General features: G+C 39.0%; 1 protein-coding gene across 1 annotated transcript in view; it reads right to left on the reverse strand.

Annotated features, from left to right (window-relative positions):
• LOC145983758 (cyclin-dependent kinase 17-like) overlaps positions 1–21,938 on the reverse strand; it is a 147,236-nt gene that overhangs the window by 34,406 nt on the left and 90,892 nt on the right. Inside the window, exon 4 of the mRNA XM_083116807.1 lies at positions 4,490–4,608. Within this exon, the coding sequence (XP_082972933.1) occupies positions 4,490–4,608 (119 nt within the window). The remainder of the gene's footprint in view (positions 1–4,489; positions 4,609–21,938) is intronic.

Below are 21,938 nucleotides of genomic sequence, written 5' to 3' on the forward strand. Positions count from 1 at the left end.
ACAGTGTTGTGACTGGTACACTCGGCGACGGATGAAGATCCTCGAAGTAGGCGACCGTCCACGTCAACAGACAATGTTCACATCAACCTTTTTTGATTGGCAAGGAATAGTTCATTACGAATACGTCCCCCGAGGACAAACAGTCAACAAGGAATTTTATGTGGAGGTTATGAAGAGGTTAAGACGCGCAGTGATGCGGAAAAGGCCTGAGCTTTGGCAGAACCAAACCTGGATGCTACATCATGACAATGCGTGGGTTCACACCGCTCTACTTGTGACTGAATTTTTGGCCAAAAACAGGATGACTGTGATTCCTCAGCCTCCATTTGGCTCCGGCAGACTTTTTCCTCTTTCCAAAATTGAAATCTACATTGAAAGGTCATTGGTTTGACACAATTGATGACATCAAACAAAAATGTACGAGGGACCTAAAGAGCATTCCGGAAGAAACGTTCCCGGAGGTGTTTCAAAGCTGGAAGAAACGTTGGGAGCAGTGTGTGGCTAGCCAAGGACAGTACTTTGAAGGGGACAAACATGAATAAGATGTAAAGTTGCTATTCCAACAATCCGGTCTTTTTTTGAACACACCTTGTATTACTTCAGAAGATATCGTATTTTAATATTTCTAAAAACGTTATTTGTGCTGCTAAAATCTTACCTAATGGACCGAAAGCAATTTGTCAATTATAGAAGATACATATCTCGGGAATATCCAATGCCTTCTGGGGTGCTGCAGGTATCCAATTTGGGCCCTCTCCTTTTCTTACTCTTTATTAACGACCTCTCAAAAATTATTATGAAATCGCGTTGCCTCATATTTGCTGACGATGTAAAAATATTTAGAACAATTTGCTCTGACGAAGACATCCTTGACTTGCAGGCATACGTAAATAGTTTACTACAATGGCACGAAAATAATAAAGACTTTCTCTTAATCTTGATAAAATGTCAGGTAATGTCTATAATAAATGCTCAAACAATAAGAAACTTCCAGTATCAGATGGGAGGAAAACAAATAACTAGGGTCAGTAAATTTATGGATCTTGGTGTCACATATGATACAAATCTATGTTTTAAAGAGCATATGCATCATATCGTTAACCATGCGTATAAGAAATTAGGATTCATAAAAAGATGTGGGGAAGATCTGAAAAGTACATCAGTATTAATAACTTTGTATGTCTCCCTAGTATGCTCACTTGTTGAATATGCATCAGTAATATGGCAGCCTTTGGACAAAAAAATATGAGATAAATAGAGATGATTCAGTCAAAATTCTTGAGGAATTTAAAGTACAAAAAAGACAAAGTGTACCCTAAATTGACTCCGTACTGAGCTTGTATCACAGTTTAACATCAAAAAAATTAAAGAAAGGTTTAATCTAAATTTGATGAGCACGCTATATAAAATTGCAAATAACAAAATAGACTCTATGGAGGTAGTATCTGCATTACAATATTGTGTACCTCAAATGAGAATTCAAGATGGCACCCATCATCATCATATGCCCTATAACATTTCCTACGTCATATGCCCTATAACATTTCCTATGTCATATGCCCTATAACATTTCCTACGTGTCATTTAACTTTTATTCGGGTGTCACCATACTTTTGGACCAGCCTGTAGATTTTTCTGTATGGAGTAAAATGATAATGTTAAGTATTGAAATATATCTCAACGGAAGAGGCTTTGCTTTATAATACAGAAAACCCAGTGTAAATATCTCTTACAGTTTTCATATTATAAGTAGACCTCGGATTTTAGGTTTTTAACCTATTTTTTCCTTTGCAGGTAAATAAGAAATAAGTTATGTCAGAGTTTCATTAAAAAATGCAACAACTGACGAAGTTTTATAGTGCCTAAAATAACCTATTTTGCTTGTTAGAACCTATTTTAGGTATATGCGCCTAAATCAAACCTTTTTTTAGGTTTTTAAGGATTTTTGTTTCACACAGGGGTATTTTCTTGCTTTGGTACTGAAAAAAAGTCAATGATTAACGTGTTTGAAACAAACTTGCTTTAGATTTCTCTTCCTCCAAGTTAATGATGTTTTTCAAAGCTCTAAACCAGTGGTTCCCAAAGTGGGCACCGTGAAATGTTCCAATATATTCAATCAATGATATGATTGTTCCAAATATGTGCTTATTTAGTACTTTTAAACATAAAATATTTCTGTACTGTAATACATGTGTAATTTTTAACTTAAGGCAAGCAACCTAACCACACTAACTGGGCGCTGCAAGTGTTAGACAAGCCTACATTCTGACTTGTGTGCCGCGGAAAGATATTGAAACACTAGGGGCACCGTGAAACAAAAAAGTTTTGGTACCCTTCTCTAAACAGAGCAAAATGTCTGGCACCACTGTTACCTGCACGATTGTTCTGTGATTTGTAGCATTCATGCCTTGCAAAGTTACGTTTCAACATTAAAATTTGCACCACTGATTGTTTTTGTTGAAAGATCATGTTCAATACCTTAGATAATCCTCACAGAAAAAAAGCTTACGTTTGACTGTGGATAACATGAAAAAAATTGTTTTGTATTCAGGGTGGTCACTCTAGGACCATGACAAAATTCAACTATAATTCCTGGTTTTCAAGGTGAAATTTTCAAAAATTCAATGGTACAGGCAGATATTTTCTCTATTTCAACCTTATGTATTACTGCCTCTCACCACACACACACACACACACACAAATATATATTAACAATACATAAAGGGTCTGTGAGATTCCAATGTATCCAAAAATTGGAATTTTGTTTTTTTACGGTTGTACCTAATCAGTATTTTTCATGAATTTTGAACAATTTATATTTTTTGGAACCTACTTCAACCTTGTTTTAGCCTACTTTAAGATTTTTTAGAACCTATTTTATAAACCTAAGAGCACTCTTTTTAGAACCTAAAAATCTGAGGCCTGGTTATAAGCCATCAAAGTTTTAGTTGAGAGACTTTTGAAACACACTGTACCTCTCCCCATGACCAAGCACATTGAATTGTCAAACCAACATCTCAATACCAAAGATTCTAGGTTTGATTTCTGACCTGGGAATGAGCAGAGCAATTATTGCTATACTCTATAAATTGTTTCTATTATTTGAGGTTAGGACAGATAATTATTGGAATTTTTGTTTTTCAAAGGAATAAATAATGTATAAATATGTTATTGTTTTCATTATATAAAAACTATAAATCTTCTGCATGCCTTATGAAATTACAGCTGTTAATGTTATGGTTGTATGAAATTTCTGATGATAGAATTTTAATTTGGGGCCTTTCATTATTTACAATTTTGAAAGTGAATGCCTATTATATGCCTTTTTGCCTGCCTACTTTAACCAAAATAAATGCCTGAACCTCCAGGATCTAGCAATTTTGTAACATTTCAGTAGTAGTTTGAATTAATTATTATTTTGCTTTCTATTAATTATAAGGTAGGGTGGGGGATTCATGTTCAAAAGACTTTTCTGTATTTGTATCACTGTAAATCTGCAAAACCAGAAACTTAAATTTTCACTTTGCATTTCCACACTTAAATGTGAAAAATAATAATACAGTTGTACCTGAGTTACACGTATGTCAAGGTGAAGAGAAAATAATACATATAACAGATAATTACTTGCAAATCAGCATTTTAATAACATGTCATATCATTATTAAAATACTTTAATTGAATCTATTTTGAGTTACAACATGCAGTATAATACAAGTTATTTGTCATAAAGTGATAAATTAATGAATTTAGTTTGATTCTTAAGTACATTACATTTGCCACTTCAATATCTTATGTTGATTAGCTTCCACTTCCCGTATAAATTTTACTTTCTGGTTAAGCACGTAAGTTTTCCTCTTTCTGTTCTCCATGGCCGACCAGTAGCAACTGAAAGCTTTCACTGAAGGAACCACTGTTCTGATGTTATTATGGAACACAGCAAACCTTGGCTATCGGCATCTTTTTAACATGTGTGCTTTCGTATCGTGATCATGTACAAAATAAAATTGGTATTGTGTTCTAAACAACTGCAGCAAATCTTTCTCCTCCGATTTCATGCTACCTCTCCTTGCCTTCTCTGCGACACTGCACTCATCTTTCTTGCAACTTGAAACTGACCACCACCATGCCCGTCTATCCTATTTCATATTTGTGTTTTTGTACCAACAAGAATGTATACTTCTGTGACATTGTGGTAGCTTGGTTACGTACAAATTAAATGTATTTTATGAAAATTAGCACATGTAACACAGAATTACGTATAAATGCATTATGTACAAATAAGGTTTAACAGGTTTTTAAATTATATTTTGCCGGGACCTATAGTAATTTATGTACAAAACACAATTACGCAGAACTGAGTTATGTGTAAAGCAGCCTCAATGGTAATATTTTTCTCAAATTTAACTACAATTACTTCTTGCACACACACAAACATGCATAAAATCAATTGTGTTTTAATAAAGTAATATTAATTGGATCTTACATTTACCTCACTGTATCTTCTATTTTTTGGACGTAGTTTAACGGGGGAAGTGACATCATCTGATGCACCTGAAGCTTCTTCTGACTCTCCATCTGATCCAATTCTAGGATTTTCATGAACCACTCCTAAAAATAAAGGAAAATAAAATAATTAAAACTAAGAATGTGTTACATTAATACATTAAATTTCATGTAAATGTAATTAATTCTGAAGGCACTGAGAATTAATTGTATGTCCAGGATAAGTTGTTCGTGGTTGACGAGATTGGAAAAATTTAGACTTGATAACTTCACATGGTATGCTGTGTCTGTTAGGCACTGTCCTGCAAGTGGTGTTGACAAAACTTGTATTGGTAATTGCAGGCTGTTCAATTTTCATCAAACAACCCATAAATTGTGCTTCAAGGTTAAAAAATATGACACACACACTTGTAATATATATATATACAGGGTGTCTTAATGGTGCCCATGGACCACGGAAATGTATAGAGGACATCAAAACAAACAAATTTTCTCAGTAACATTTTTCTCGGAGCGTGGTCATTAAAATGACACCCTGTATATTATATTACACACCCCAGAATTTTTGTAAATGTTTAGAAAATGAATTTAAGTTCCAGGTGCAGTCATGCTTTCTCAAGTCTGGAAAAAAAATCATTCAGAATTTACATTTAATTCAGTCCCATTAATTAGCTCATAATTACCAGAAATCCTGAAATTTCCAGTGAGTGCACACACTGATTAAAATTTAGTTACAGAAACTCCCTTGAGTAAGAGTTTCTCTATTATTTCAAGGTGCATAATTTTCACATATTTCAATTTGAACTTAAGTTACACCAGGGAGTGCTTGCCCACAACAGCTAATGGTGTTAAATCATCATTAATAGTTTGCCCTTAGGGGATATATCTCATATCTGTTGCAGTCACATCTTCACAAACATAAATAAGATTCCAATTTGCTGTGATTATATTTGATTGCCTTCTTAACTCATGGCCCGTATCCTCCTTTCAAAAGTAAGCTGCCAAGGAGGAAGTAGTTTTTTTGTATGTACAGTCACAAGACATTTCTGACTTGTAACGATCACATTGGAAGTCAATGGGATCCTTACAACCTAGAAGTGTCCATGGCTGCACATTCAACTAAAAACACTCATTTGTGTGCAGTGCTCAAACTAGGAATTCCTAGCTGGGGGAGGGGGATGCTTGGTCGAGTTCGGGAATAGGGGGTGCTTATATAACTTAGAAAATCTTATCAGTAGGGCATCTGACTGCCACTTGGGAATCAGTGTTAGACTCCATGGGTGGGAGATCAAGGGGGGAATTCTTTCAATATATGATCTTGCATAAGCAGTTCTGAAACTAACCCAGTCTCTCATCAAGGAGTATCTGGGAGCATCCTTTGGGCGATGAAGGCAACAGGAGCATGGTGCTGATCACATCCAACTCCAATGTGACCGATATCAAGAATAAGAACCTAAGCGATAAGCTGCTTGTCTCCTCCACCCCCACTCAGTGACATCATACGGTGCAGTGCACAGGAGCTGAGCCGATACCCTAATCAATTCCCAGGTTTGATACCCGGTGAAGGCACTCCCCATTAGCCTTACTGTGCACAAAGTGGACTTAAAACATCAAAGCAAACCTAACCAATTCCCACCAATACCTGAAAATTGTAACAATTAAAAAGTGTTCAAAATATTGATTAACATTAATGGGTGAGTACTGCAGTAGACAATATAAATTACAATTCTACTTACGTTTTCTGCGAGTATAATACGTTTTCTTCAATTATGACGTTTCGAGAGATAAATTCTCTCTTCTTCAGGTTTCTGTGTTGTATTATAGGTTTTAACTTTGGTAAACGATGGCTTTAAAGCACGTAAATTTTCAGTGCATAATCGATCTTCCTATACTTTTTCCCGCTCGTATTTCACCTAACCCTTAATCCTGATGACTATGGAAGAAATATTTTGACGAAGCTATGACTATATGAATTTCCTATAAAACACCGAAACCTGAAGAAGAGAGAAGTTATCTCTCGAAACGTCATAATTGAAGAAAACGTATTATACTCGCAAAAAACGTAAGTAAAATTGTAATTTATATTGTTGTGAGTAATTCGCACATAGTAAATATGAACGTCTACTGCAGTAGAGCCACGGTGGTCTAGTCGGTAGTGTGTCTAAGTGCTACGCGGAACTGGGCTCAATTCCCGAAGTGGGTGATCGAAGGTCTGAATTTGTCCGGCCTTGTCCCCGCATAAAGCCGCTCTGGGGTTCGCCCAGCCTCAAATCAATGGATACCTGAGGGCAGCGGCGGCAGGAGCGTGATGCTGATCACATCACCTCCAAAATGGCCTAGATCGAGAATGTGTGGAGCCCCTACACCGACATCCCCTAAACGTGCCTTCATGGCATGGTGCTATATGCACGGGCAACTTTAACTTTACCATTGCACTTCAATAATAGCATCAATTTACCAGAGTATTACTTAAAAATATTCCCAAAAATACCTGTTATTCACAAAACAATGGTACAAAATCGAATGAAACTTCAAATTGTATGTAACTTCCAGGATCAAACTCCGTGAAAGGTCGAACGACATTTTTTTGCGGACCCCATGAATGACCAAAACGTCGGGAAAAGTATCGATCGTTATCGGTAAATAAAATCCAACTGATGCTTTCCGATACAGATACATCGACTCACTCCTACTTATACAGGGTGGGCCATAAGTCAGTTGTCACTAGCAATCGTTAGACTTTGTTTTGTCTAGCGTAGTGGAAGTCAGTTGTGAACTTGAGTAGTGCAAATTACCCAATATAAGAATGCTGGGTAATACGCACTACTCAAGTTCACAACTGACTTCCACTACGCTAGGCAAAACAAAGTCTAACGATTGCTAGTGACAACTGACTTATGGCCCACCCTGTATATCTTCAAAAGTGTTTGCGCTAATAACGTTATCTCAGTTACGCAAGTCAAAAGGAATAGTGTAACTCCAGCCTAATCCAACTATTTCGTAATTTTGTGATATAACCGAGGAGACTGGCCGGATTAAGACGGAATTGGGCCTGATGCCGTATAATAAGTAACGCTGTGTCTAGGCGTCCGAAATTGGGGCTCCAAATTTCACTCTAAGATTTATTTTCAGGTTAATATAGCAAAAGAAAACTGTTCAGCTTTCGGAAAATTCTCGTCTGTTTCCATCTGGGCCTATTTCAGGAATGGGCCTAATGCTGCAGCATCAATAGCACCCACCTTAATCCGTCACTGCCTAGAGTTGACGAGCTGTATCTTTGCGGGTGAACCCTGCCCAAGCACAGCTGCGCAGTAGCAAGGGGGAAGAGCTACCGGCTGCGCGTCATTATCCTTGCGTTCTGTCCTTGCTGTCGACCACCCAAAGGGCGATTAGGTGGCAACTGCATAAACATATCTCTCTCACACTCTGCGCGGAGTAGCCAAGGCACCCGCAAAGATATAGCTCGTCAACTCTAAGACTCCTCGATAGAGTAGCGGGTAATGTTCGGCATTGTACTCAAGAAGTCCAGGGTTTGATTCTCGGTGAAGGCACATTATGGTGGTTCCGATTCAATTTTGAACTGGATGTCCACTGAACGTAAAAGCGAGTAAAGTTTTTATACTCTACCTACAAGTTTTGTTATTCAGCATAGTAAAATCTGAGAGAAGGGAGTGTTATCAAAGATTACCCCGTGTCATCACCAGGAGTTTACTTTGGGTGATAAGAAATAAATGATTGCTTCACTGTGCCTTAAGGAGAAATAAATATGAAGTAATACAGTATGTTCTTGGGGAGAGGTAGGATAAAGACACCTAATAAAAATAACACCGCACATCATTCGTTTGTTTATTTGGCATATTTCTGTATCTGGGTCAATCGCATCCTTGAGAATATATGTGTGTGAATTATTACGTAAATGAAACAATGCAAATGTCCTTGCTTTCTTCGTCCGACATATCAACAGTGCCAGGTAATTCAACTACTACTTTCAGGGATTTTGGTTTGATTGTTGAATGCACGGTTTTACTAGTTACCCTGGAATTTAACCCCTTCCCTGTGTTCGGCGTAATATTACGCCCTTGGTCACTATAGCTTATTCTGTGTTTGGCGCAATATTACGCCCGCGAACATCTCTGACTGAAGTAACCTGTGTTGAACGGAATAATACGTTTTTTTGTTGGTGAAAGATATGTTTTGCTATTGAAGAAACAACGACCTTTTATTTAGTCACGATTTTTAGTGCCGACAAAGAAGAAGTTCACAGGAAAGTAAACTGTTTTTGTGTTATGCTGGCAAAGTGCAAACATGCGTTCATTTGTGTGCCGCGTTTAGTCAGTTGCTTTCTGTACATTTTTCTTGGTGTTGCGTTATTTGAACTGTAGGGTGATTTTTTAAAAAAAATTTTTAGTATTGTCAAACAGGATTTGCGAAATATTTTTTCCTATACCTATTGAAGATAATGCAATGAAACTTGACGGACGCATTACGTATAGACCATAGTATTTTTCAAGTTAGATTATAATCGGGTACCTTTGTATATCCAGGGCCGGTCCAGAGGGCCCCAAAGTTACCAAAAAAGATTTTTCGGAGGGAAATTTCCCGAATTATCCCTGACTATTATCTAATAGTATTGTCAAACAGGATGGCGAAATATTTTTTTTCCTCATCCCTCATACCTATTGAAGATATTGCAATGAAACTTGGCGGACGCATTACATAAGACTATAACATTTTTCAAAGTAGATTATAATCGGATACCTATATCCAGGGCCGATCCAGAGGGCCCTAAAGTTTCCAAAAGGGATTTTTCGGAGGGAAATTTTCCGAATTATCTCCGATTTCCCTTTCCTCATACTTGATGCACACATGTGCGTGGTACCATTTGAAAGTCTGTTCTATTCGGAAGAGAAAGACGTATGAATCATGATACTCGGATGAATTGTGCTGAAGCAGTAGCTACTTAAAAATATTACTACGCAAACTCAGAAAAAAAATACACAGAACGGGAAACCATTTTGTCAGAAAATTTCACAGGGAAGGGTAAGGGAATATAAGTCTTTCATCTATACTTTGTCCAGCCTATCTCGTCTTTCATCTATACTTTGTCCAGCCTATCTCCGGAGCAAGACCGTAGCAGATAAGGGGGTCTAGTTGGCAGAGCAAAGCAGTAGCCGCTGCTGCGAAGGCTGGTAACGCTTTCACCCTCCACACAATCCCAATCCCTCTCACGTGTTCATTGCTCAGAGAATTGTTTTCGTTCGCTTGCTCCAGAGATACCCGGGACAGAGTATACTTTCGTATGAGCAAAGAGTTTCGATGACTTATTAGCAATGATGGTGACGTTCTCTCCCCTCCCACGAGAGAAATCTTGAAATCCGCCACTGCACAGTTACTATCAAGCTATCAAAATTATTTGCTCATATGAAGGGACATAAAAAATGTATTATCTAAAATTCCTGCACAACTTGTGAAACTATCCATTCGACAACTTTGAATATTAATTGGATGAACCTAAAACGTATTGTCACGTTTTCTTTCTCACGCGTGAGACAAAAGCACTTACACCAGCGGCCCTGACAAAATCCACCTTGAAACAAACACACCAGTTGTGTGCTTTTTAGCTTTGTTGTGCGAGCCAACAATAAGTACAGGTAACGTAAGTCGCTTGCAATTTCTACGCATTAACACTTACGGAAAGAACACGTTGAGGGAATTAACTATCAAATATTATTGTAACTATTTCAAGTTCTGCTTTTGTGGAATAAGTACGGATAATATTGAGGTTCATTAGGCGAGAAATATAGTCCTATTATTCTTTCAAGAGCGACTCTGCCATACGTTCCAAAATTAGCAATTTAAACACATGAAGATCAATGATGATTCATAGCATTAACTATGGCATTATAAAGAAGTTATGAAGTCGTTAATATGCTCCACCCAACTTCACAGCGTGCATTAATCCAAACGCATTCGTTTATATGCACGTTGAGCGCGGCCCAGAATCATTTGAGGAAATATCGGCCCAATAAAGGACTGTGTAACTAAACAGGACAGACATGTTCCAACAGACATTAGATTGAAGCATGCGAGACATGCAAAAGTTATGACAATACATTGCCTACGGATACGCATGTGCTAAAAGAAATAGTTTGGGCTGTAATGGGTTAATGGTAGTAACCATTCTCTCAATCTGAGCACCATTATCTGTAAGCAAGCAGCGTCTCTCAGCAATATCCTTTCACATCACGATAAAGTTAACACTGGCAACCACAAGGTCATCATGCTGCGTCATAAACCATACCAGCAACTAGGTGCAGAGTTTTCTTCCTTTGGTTATATTTATACCTATTCATTGACTGACTGGGCAATAAGTTTTCAACATTGTACGGTCGCAGACACTACTGGGTTGCAGGCACCACATTGACTTCAAATGGGATTTTTACAATCCAACAATGTCCGTGACTGTACATTAGGCAAAGACTTTCCTAGTAAGCTGTAGGTTCCCAAAATAACTACGTATATTATGACACTGAACTGCAAGAACCTTTACGTCGACTGTTAAACCAAGTATTTATCAGAACTTCATTTCCCACTCATATCTGAGTTGTCCCAATGTAATTTTATGGGATATAAGCTAGAATCCATGAAGTCATATGAGAAATATGATTTCTTAAAAAATGAAATACTTTTCTCGTCGCTTTTCTTACATTTGCGGACAATAGCAATAAAGATGATTTGATGAAATTGATAGGAGAAACTCGCAAACTAACCCCCTTTCCCAGGTCAGGATTTCAATCTGGAACCTCTGGTAGCGAGATCATGTCGACTACTCGAACACGCTCAGTCACGGACGTGACAATGACAAATGTTCGCCGCATAATTATTAGCTTGTATTTCTTACTAATTCCTAGTATCTGTATTCGCTTTGTAGTGAAAAGAAGCTGTATATTTTGTATGCTCGCACCACTTTTATACGTCTGTTATCTAGGATTTTCAGACCGAGGCGCGGGTTCAAGGTTCCATTTTCGAGAAGTAAATCATTTGTATTTTTAATATTTAGTGTCGCATTTCTGCCACCTGTGGTCACTGAGGATGAGTGATGATTAGGTGAAATAGATGAATAGACAGTAACAAAAAACACCCATGTCCAGGCCGGGACATGAACCCGGAATCTTTGGTGGCGACATCGAAAGTCGACCCCTCAACGCATCTGGGCTGAAAACCCCAGCACAGTTCTTGCACGCTAGTGTTAACAGCATTACATACTGTTTATACAATTATCTTCTCCATTTCTTTTTAATATTCAGATTTTATTACAGCGTGAAACGTGATTGTTTGCTACCAGGGTTTGAAAATCACAATATTCTTCAAGTACAAAGCAAGGCAAGGCCTTGGAGTATGTTGACTAGTTCCTATGTCTGGAAGCAAAGAGTCATTACTCTTCTCTGCGTCAAGATGTTGCGCCACTTTAAGATAGAGATCAAAGCATACTCGACAGAACATGCAACACACAAGGGATGCTCTTCAGTGATGGGAATTACAAGGACGCAAGACTGATTAATCTGCCAGAAAGCGGAGCGAAGAAGCTTCCACGATGAGAGTGAAGCAACCAAACTGTAAATACTTGATCTAAATCGTAAACAAAAACTTTCCGAGATACACAGAGATACTGTTAAAGAATCAACACTTGTCATATTAAGCTTACTTCCATCAACAATACGCTTTCACATTTCATGTTCCCAAATGTTAGGAATATCATGCAATTTTTAACACTAAATTATCAAAGCTCAATTCTCTCACCAAACTATGTATACACACATGCATCATTATTTAGCATGTAAAAGATTTGTGTTAATTCATCAAATTATAATTGAACTTATATTTCACTACTTGTCAATAACCAGACATTACGTTTGATGCAAACAGGGAGAAAAATATGGATGTCCCTTACCTTCACCAGACATCAAAAAGGAACCGATAAGGTTGGTGCATGAATTTCTTCTAGTACTTGAACTGAAACGCCTCCAACACAGTGTGAGCAAGGATTAGTTGGGTAAACTCGCGGTTGTTAAGCTCTTTGCTTGTTAGATGTGGTTACGAAATAAAAACGAGGGTATGTAGAAATGTAATCTTTCCAACCTTAACCTTACATAACTCTTTTTATGGGAAAGTACCTTTCATTCAAGCACTTCCTAGTGTACAGTCAGCACAAAAAAATGCCACCATTTGAAATTATTAAAACATAACCTGAAATTCCTACAGTTTACATGCATTTTTGTCCGAGAGTCCAGGCAATAGTAAAACTCAAAGAGGTATTGTTGCAGGAATTTCAGCGTAATCCTGAACAAAGGCAATTTTCTCCCGACTACAATATTTAAGAAGAGGTACACTCAAGCGCATATTTCATTTTAGAAGCTCACGTAGTACTATACGTGTGTGTTTCTGTGTATTGTGTTAATTTTACTTCGCACTTCTACTAATTTTCTACTAAAGAAAAATGAAGAAACGAAAATGAAACACGCACGATTCAAACCTAGTACGCTATGCTCCCTCACACACACACAAATTCTACAAACAGATGTACAGGTATTTCCCAAGATGCATTTGTCATTTGGAAATGACATGACGTTCTCTCAGAGCTCTTTTATACGATACTTCTATCGCAGTGTGGTTCCGTTCCCATTCACTCCAATTAATAGCTCTTTGGAAAGGCAAACAATAACTAATTGAAGTTCTCACACAGAAATTTCGTTTTGAAATTCAATTTCCACAACCCTGTTCTTCTATAGTGTTTATGATGTTTGGTAAAATGTGGCTTTGCTGCATAATTCAATATTTGTTCCATTCCATTGTAGTTCGTAATGAGGTTGGTCGACAAGTACGTTCAATTCTGTGACCCTATGTATGTACCGAGAATATTCTAGCAGAAGCGACAGAAGGCCATCAGAAATTAATGTTCCTCCTCAAGATTCGTGTCCTTCGCCAGGCCTTCTCAGAAAATAATCGACAGCCATTAATCAAGGTTAAGGTACGAAGAACACTGATCTCTACGTCTTACTTTCGTTGCATGTACCCCTCTCTCAAACGAAGATGGCTATTTTTTTCTTTGAAATGGGTATCACAGAAATATCACTTTTCATGCTTTTGTACAGACTCGTCAACAATTGCCAATTATTAAACCGCTGCGTTATTCTCAAGTTCTTTTTAAGGGAGAATTTTTCACTGTCGTTTCTCACTTAATAACGAGGTGTTTCCCCAAAATCAATACAATTTTATACAAGGCAATAATGCTATGTGGCAAGGTGATCGTTCGTATAAGATATACAGGGTGATGCACAACATTAATCTGTCTAGGTTTTCTTTTTGTGCAGAAGAAAACGAACGTTGGTGGTGTGTTGTGAACTACACATTTTGCTGATAGGTTAAACGGACCAGACCTAAAGTTTAAAGTGGGATCCGGCAAACTTGCAATGCGCCGCCAACTGGCATCAAACTCGAGACACCTTGATCAATTGATTGAGTTGGTGTTTAAGTCCACTTTATGCACAGTAAGGTTAGTCGGGACTAGGCCTACAGTTTCAAGTGGGATCCGAACCACGATGAGCCTCCACCGGGTATCGGGAGGCTGGGACCCCTTGATTACACGCGATAACATGCCACTACAACATCGGGAAGGTCCCGTTGACGTCACGTATTAAGCTTTGTATACAGGTACAGGCAGAGCTACTGCAAAACAAATTCCAAAATGGCCACTTGTATGCAAACGTGTTTACGTAACATAACAAACTCCACGATCCCACTACGCACCTAACAAAAAAATGGAAGGAAAAAATAGAACAGCACAACGGTATAAGATCACGCCGTCTTCAATGGATCACCCTGTGTACGAAGGCCGGACCCTATGTCAAGAACTAGGACTGACGCCAGTGCAGCTTCTAACCGACAAACCAATACGATAAAATCAAAATCCGAACCGGAAAGGTGCCCAACACTTGATGAAACGGCACAGGTTTATCAAGGATAAATTTCTGCTGAGTAATCAACCTCAACCTGCACGTCTAACCTCTAGAAACGTCCGGACCAACTGCAAAGCGAGTCTAGAAAAAGGAGAGTAATGCCGCTACCACATTCAGAGAGGATGACGATGTTGTTACGCCAAGGTCCTCGTGTGGTGTCCCAATTTGTTACTCCCGCGTTGTATGTCAAGATTTGATGATGCATTTGCGAATTGACGGGGCAAGAGTGTTAGCTGCAAATTGGAGACCTTTCGCTTTGAATGCGGGAGTCTGTAGCATATAAAGACAAACGACACAAAGACTACATTTCATGTTTTATTCATTCATCGCATTACCTCATGGCCATCACTTCACAGCCTATAAAATATAAAGATGAAAGTGAAAGAAAGGAAATTAACACACAACTTAAATATTTGCTAATAAGAACCAAAGCAGGAATTCTGCGTGAGCCCACTATTTTTTCCCGATTTAGTACAAGCTATACAGTGTGTGTGTGTGCATGTATGTAGGCACACAATATACAGATTCCGTCCGTTTACGGAAATTGTTCCCCAACGGCAAATACTTTAGTGGGCATAATTCACTCCCCTTTCCTCAATGTGGGGTTGAATAATCGAACAAAAACGCCAATAATTAGAGGTTGTCCGTTTCTCCATCAACGCAATTCCACTCATTAAAGAAACGACGAACGAAACTAAAAAGAGAAAATGGCGGCGGACAATTTGCCCACCATTATCTTTGTCGCCGACTGAAATCTTAAAGTTTACACACTCTCAGTGTTCCTGATTGCGTTGTCTTGTAACCAAGAATCTCGGGGTGCGTTATGTCCTTCAGATTCCACAGATAAAGAACGGTTCTACTTAATCTCATAGTCAAAATATGAGTAACAGTACCAAATTGCCCTTCAACGCCCTTTCCTCCCTTACAAGTAAAAACGTTCTTATTTCAGTGCATCAGTAGCTGAGTAACAGAACCAAATTGCCCTTCAACGCCCTTTCGTCCCTTACAAGTAAAAACGTTCTTATTTCAGTGCATCAGTAGCTGAGTAACAGAAACAAATTGCCCTTCAACGCCCTTTCGTCCCTTACAAGTAAAAACGTTCTTATTTCAGTGCATCAGTAGCTGAGTAACAGAACCAAATTGCCCTTCAACGCCCTTTCGTCCCTTACAAGTAAAAACGTTCTTATTTCAGTGCATCAGTAGCTGAGTAACAGAACCAAATTGCCCTTCAACGCCCTTTCGTCCCTTACAAGTAAAAACGTTCTTATTTCAGTGCATCAGTAGCTGAGTAACAGAACCAAATTGCCCTTCAACGCCCTTTCGTCCCTTACAAGTAAAAACGTTCTTATTTCAGTGCATCAGTAGCTGAGTAACAGAACCAAATTGCCCTTCAACGCCCTTTCCTCCCTTACAAGTAAAAACGTTCTTATTTCAGTGCATCAGTAGCTGAGTAACAGAACCAAATTGCCCTTCAACGCCCTTTCCTCCCTTACAAGTAAAAACGTTCTTATTTCAGTGCATCAGTAGCTAAGATAACTTGGACCCTATTTAAACTGATTCGGAAAAAAGGTTCCTGTACCGTATTTAAATTGATCCTGGAATAAAGGTTCCTGGAGCGAATTTAAATTGGTTCGGAAAAAAGGTTCCCGGACCGTATTTAAATTTAACTGTCCTTTCTTTGAAACACTGTGAAGAAGAGAAAAATGGATCAGGGTTGTTAAAGGTCCAGGAACCCATAAATTCTAATGGGTTCTATTGGGTTCCGCTGCAGGACCCGAACCTTTTTTCTCGAACAATTTAAATTAGGTCCGAGTTCAGTATTGTTACATTGAAAAAAGGTTCCTGGACCGTATTTAAATTAATGCGGGAAAAGTTCTGGACCGAATTGAAATTCTTCCGTAAAAACTTTCCTGGACCGAACTGAAATTCATTCTGGAAAAAAATGTTCCTGGACCGAATTGAAATTCTTCCGTAAAAAGTTTCCTGGACCGAACTGAAATTCATCCGGAAAAAAAGTTCCTGGACCGTATTTAAATGATTTAAATATGAAAAGGTTAAACACTGTCCAGAACTCATTTACGTTTGCTGATTTTCTCTCCCAGTCCGGGATTGAATTTATTTACAATTCCTAGACCAGGGTTAACCGATTAAAAGTTGCCTTTTAAAAATGTCCGCGAGTACGTTTCACATTGGAATGTCACACTGCGGTTGTAGAAAACGTAGCGCAGGGAATGAATCAAAACGCTGTTGCTCTCTCGTGGGCCAGGTTCAAAAACTCCCTTGTCGAAGACTTATTGTACATAACCCAATGGACTATATCATTGTGGCGTCACATTGAGTTCAAACAAACCCGTCACGTGTTGCTCCGGCATCCGATTCGGGAACCGCAGCGAATAGGAGCCGTCGATGAGGTAGCATCCCAGCAGATATTACAACAGGGAACGGCAGTGCTGCTATAACCAAGTGAAGGAACGCGCGCGAGAGAATAGGGCTATATGGAGAGTGGTAACGTGACTGCAGCGTTTGCGTTTCGCTCATTTCTACCTTGTATTGTACCTTAGATTCTCGAGACGGCCAGCACCTGGATTAGTCTTTCATGCTCACAAGTGGATAATTGTTTATTGTCAGGTCCGTATTCGATCCAAGTTGGGTAATGTTTCCTTTCAATACGGAACTTGGACCCTATTTAAACTGATTCGGAAAAAAGGTTCCTGGACCGTATTTAAATTGATCGGGGAAAAAGGTTCCTAAACCGAATTGAAATACTTTACAGATAAAAAGGTTCTTTAAGGTCCAGAACCCATTTACGCTTGATTTTCTCTCTTTGACCGGAATTGAATTTATTTAAAATTCCTGGACCTTTAACAACCCTGAGATGGATGAGACGAGGAAGTCTCTCTTGCCAAGCATTTGTCTGAGGTGACTGAGGAAAACCAGACAAAATCCTTCCACATTGACTGGCCACGAGTTGCGACCTTCTCAGAACGAGTACGTCATCTTAAGGCTCGACTGGACCTTAACCACTACTCTGAACGCGTTCGGTTGCAGTCGTAAATTCCATTCCCGCCACCTACAAGAAGAAACTTATTGTGAGAGCGAGAGACGACGTGCTCTCTCGAAACGTAGTGTTAGAATTGGGTAAATGTAGAAGCACCAGGCAATAGATGAAGTCCAGTTGATATTGCATGCTAATTAACAACTGGTCACTAACATACAGAGGAGCGTGTTTTAATTTCTTATCTTTACGTTTTATGAAGCTTACACGAGAATTGATTATTCCTATAGAAGCGCTAATTCCTGGTGAACCTTTTAATAAAAGAAAAAGGATGCACGTCAACTGCAATTAATAAAATGTATGCCTGGTCCTATTCTTAAAAGAAAACTCTTAGGTCGTATGTTCCTCCATCGCTTGCACTGGACCAATCAAAACTTACTTCCCAATATATTGCTTTTGATGGGCAATTTAACTAACAATTAGGATCGAATCTGCTCCTACATAAATTGAAAGCCAAATACGTCGTTAATGGCCGGAAATCTGATTAACGCGGGTAAACAAGCGTGAAATAAGGAAATCTGCTCCCGCCATCCCGTAGACGTGATGATTCCTTTGCTACTAATTTTTCTCTTACAGTGCTATACCACCGATAAATGTTTGTCGGCAGCCATGACAGTTAAGTTCCAAGCTGCCATACCAAATCTAGAGGCATGTGCTGAGTTACGACAGAATAGTGCTGATGGTAATTGCTTTCTAAGCACAGGATTACGTTCGAATAGCAGGCTCAGAAGCTTAAACCAACCACGTCATATCTCTGCAGCTAACGTAATCCAGGAACAGAATTCATGTTTACATTTTTTCGTTAATTCACGTCGCTTCTCTAGTCTGAAGGAACAGGCGTAATTTGGTGGGGACAAAGGGGTTGGGTGGAACTTGCCATCCCCAAATTTTCAGGTTTATTAAAAGACAAAAGTTAATGGTACTTTTGTTAACTTCCTGGAACCTGGGGATCGAAGTACAGAGTAATTTTTATGATTTCCAAAATAATCCTGGACCTTATTTTATTGGATAGAAAACTTTTTGATTGTGTCCCCAAAGTCTCAAGTTACGTATGTCTGTGCGTTATTCGCAAAGGACGAAACAATTTATATTTTTCTCAGTTTGTGTCGCTTGTAGCTACTCGCGACGATAAGGAATATTATTAGACGAAATTGGTGGACACTCCAAAAGAACACCCACCAAGATCGGGAGTCGAACCGAGATGTGCTCGTCCACGCATGGCGACGCGGATATACACAATCAAAACCACCAACCTAGGGGACCCTAGCCGTGTACCTCAATACGGTAGCCACTTCTCCGTGTAGGTTGGGAGAACTCTTAACATGGTCCAGTTTGCATTCCAACCCTACTTGTGTGTGTGTAAGTGTGTGTAATAAAAACTATATAAATAAATAATCCTCTACACGTATTTTTCTTATCAGTTTACTATATGACACATACGATAAAAATAAATTAAAGGCCTACTTGTCACATGAAAATAAAATAAAACCAACCATAAGAGCTACTAACATAACAGAATCGTATGTTCATTCACATGTACCGGATGGCCAGAATTAAAGTTACCCAACTCTGAGCCCTCTGTAGCCTGTTTGAGGCATCGTAGAACTCTGAAATTTGGTGAATCCACTATGCAGACCATGGGGAAGAGGATGGCGATAAAAATAGTTCACTTTTCCGCCACCAGGTTGAAGTGTGGCGCTGTACTCCCATGATGGGTTGTAATAATGACGTGCACTGCTCCAATTGGTTATGGATTTGCCTTTACCTTGCAATAAACAAGAGATTCTTTTCTCGCAACTTCCAGCCACTAACAAATGTCTTTCTAATTAATATCTCAGCTAAATCACTTAACGTGATTATTTGTAAACCCATCATGGAAGTGCAGCGCCACATTTCAACCTGGTGGCGGAAAATTGAACTATTTTTTTTATCTCCATCCTCTTCCCCATGGTCTGCATAGTAAATTCACCAAATTTTAGAGTTCTACGATGCCTCAAACAGGCTACAGAGGGCTCTGAGTTGGGTAACTTTAATTCTGGCCACCCGGTATGTACAGTCACAGACACTTGCTTCACTTAATTCTGCAGCAATTGGTTTCTTCATACAGAATTTATTTCCAATGTTGGTGGTCGGTGGAAATGCACCTTCGACAAAAATGCCTGTATGTGTGAGCGAAAAAGAGCGCATCAAAATTTGAATCTTATCAACTAAATTTTAATACATTAATTTGTATAATAATACTGTGTACATACAGAACTTGAACCACTGTGCTATACAGTTTAGTGAAATCTGCTATACAATATATCCCCACAGAACACAGACAAACTTTCAGTGTACGGTTAACAACTTCTTTTTTTGTAACATGTTTCTCGTCAAGCCTCGTTTCGGCGCTACCGGGTCTTTTATTTACAATAATTTCCTGTCGCTTTTCTAATCGTGACGGTGAGGATGAATGACGAGATGAAACTAATGAAAGGGTACTAAATGAAAGGACACCCCACACTCAGACAGAACTCGAACCCGAACCATCGATTATGAGAACAGAGGGCTCAACCCCCCTTTCCGCCACGGATGCGGGTGGCATTTGATTGTTTTCCCATCTATCGAACAATACAATAAAAGATTTAATACGCTACTGACAAACTGTGCAACACATCAAGATAATAGCGGTATTTAAACGTGTGTTATTGAAAGCAAGAGAGACAATAAGCATGTGGTACCCTTGTTTCCGACTCATTGCATACAGGGAGTGTACGAATACATTTTATTCGCTTTGTAAACAGTAACACGCAGGAGTGTTCGTTAAAATCAACCGAAGGCTTTCGAGAGATCAATCCCGTGCGTGTACGAGTAATGAGACAACCTGAAGGGGTGCGCATGCGCAAACGTGTGGCGCGTGGAGTGTTGGAAATACCAGGAGTTTTCGTGAACATTTGCCTGCTCTTCGGTTTCACCAACGAGATGGAATCTATGCAGAGAGAGGCTCAAGACTTCTCCCGGCTGAAGCAATTGAAGCTCGGTCCGCCATGGCACGAGCGTCAGAACAACAGGAATATTCAACAGAAAAAAATGAAGCAATGGGTCGCATTAATAAATATGAGCATGTGCTCTATTTGCGTATAGGTACAATTTGCATGAAATCGCTGGCACTAGTAGCTCGAACATTTTAGAAAAAGAATGAATGAATTGTGAATGAATCTCATGGTGGTCCGGAAGGAGGGCAAGGGGGGCCGTGGCCACCCCCTCGAAAATGAAAGTCAACCAAAAATGATGTATTTCACACATATAATTTCATTTAACCACAATAATGTGTGTTAATTATTGCATGAACATCATAAATTCAAATTTCAGCAATTTTTTTTTTACAACACTATTTTTGGAGAAAATGTGCCTTGTTTGCCCCCTGGGAAAAACAATACCTTCCTTGACCCTCCCTGGAAAAAATCCTGCGGACGTCCATGATGAATCGACTTATGTATCTAGAGTTCAAAAATAATAACATTTAATTATTAACACGTCTGGTTTGGAAATTGCAGCCATGTTTCCATCAAACCTGATCATTCCATTCAGCACTTTTTATTACACTAATTTCCGTAAATTCCTTAATTAAATAACAGTCTAAAAACGAGCGCCAATTTTGTTGTTAATGTAATTTTCACCCTTGGATCGAACCTCCTTTTACAAGAAGCACATCTTTTTTTAACCCGTGGCGCAACAGCGTTTGGGGGCCAGGACCTACCTACAGACTGCAGGCTTCACTCCCACGTGCCGAGGTGGGAGATCATCCAAACAGTTACGGGATGACATGTGGTCAGCACGACGAACCCGCAATCTTTGTAGGTTTTCGTGACCGGGTTCCGAAATTTCGGCCTGTATGGGACCGGTGGCCACCCTACATCGCGTGAGGAAATCACGGAGCTACGAACGAGTAGCGTAACAGGGTCACAGAAACGTACAAAAACGACTGGGGGTTCGTCGTGCTTACCACACGTCACCCTGTAACTGGTGTGATGATCTCCCACCTCAGTAGGTAGCCAGCCGGAAGTCGGTACTCTGTGCGTATGCCATGGCCCTCGCCGGCTGTTATTACAAATTGTATCCTTTTATGAAACTAGTTATTTCATAAAATTAATAATAATACCTATTCATTTATTACAAGCACCTAATATTCCTAAAAATGGAGTTTATAAGTCCTAAATCCCTCTTTTTTTTAGTACCTAAAAAATCCGATCCGTTCTCTGGTTATTACTGACAATTAAATTAATTAAATTACATGATACGAAACCTATAAATGGAAATAAACCCCAGAGATTCCAGGTTCAATATACCTACGTAATATAGATGCACATTTCTGTGGTTCGAAC

This window comes from Lepisma saccharinum, chromosome 2 (genome assembly GCF_977018435.1).
Source record: "Lepisma saccharinum chromosome 2, izLepSacc3.1, whole genome shotgun sequence".
NCBI lineage: Eukaryota > Metazoa > Arthropoda > Insecta > Zygentoma > Lepismatidae > Lepisma > Lepisma saccharinum.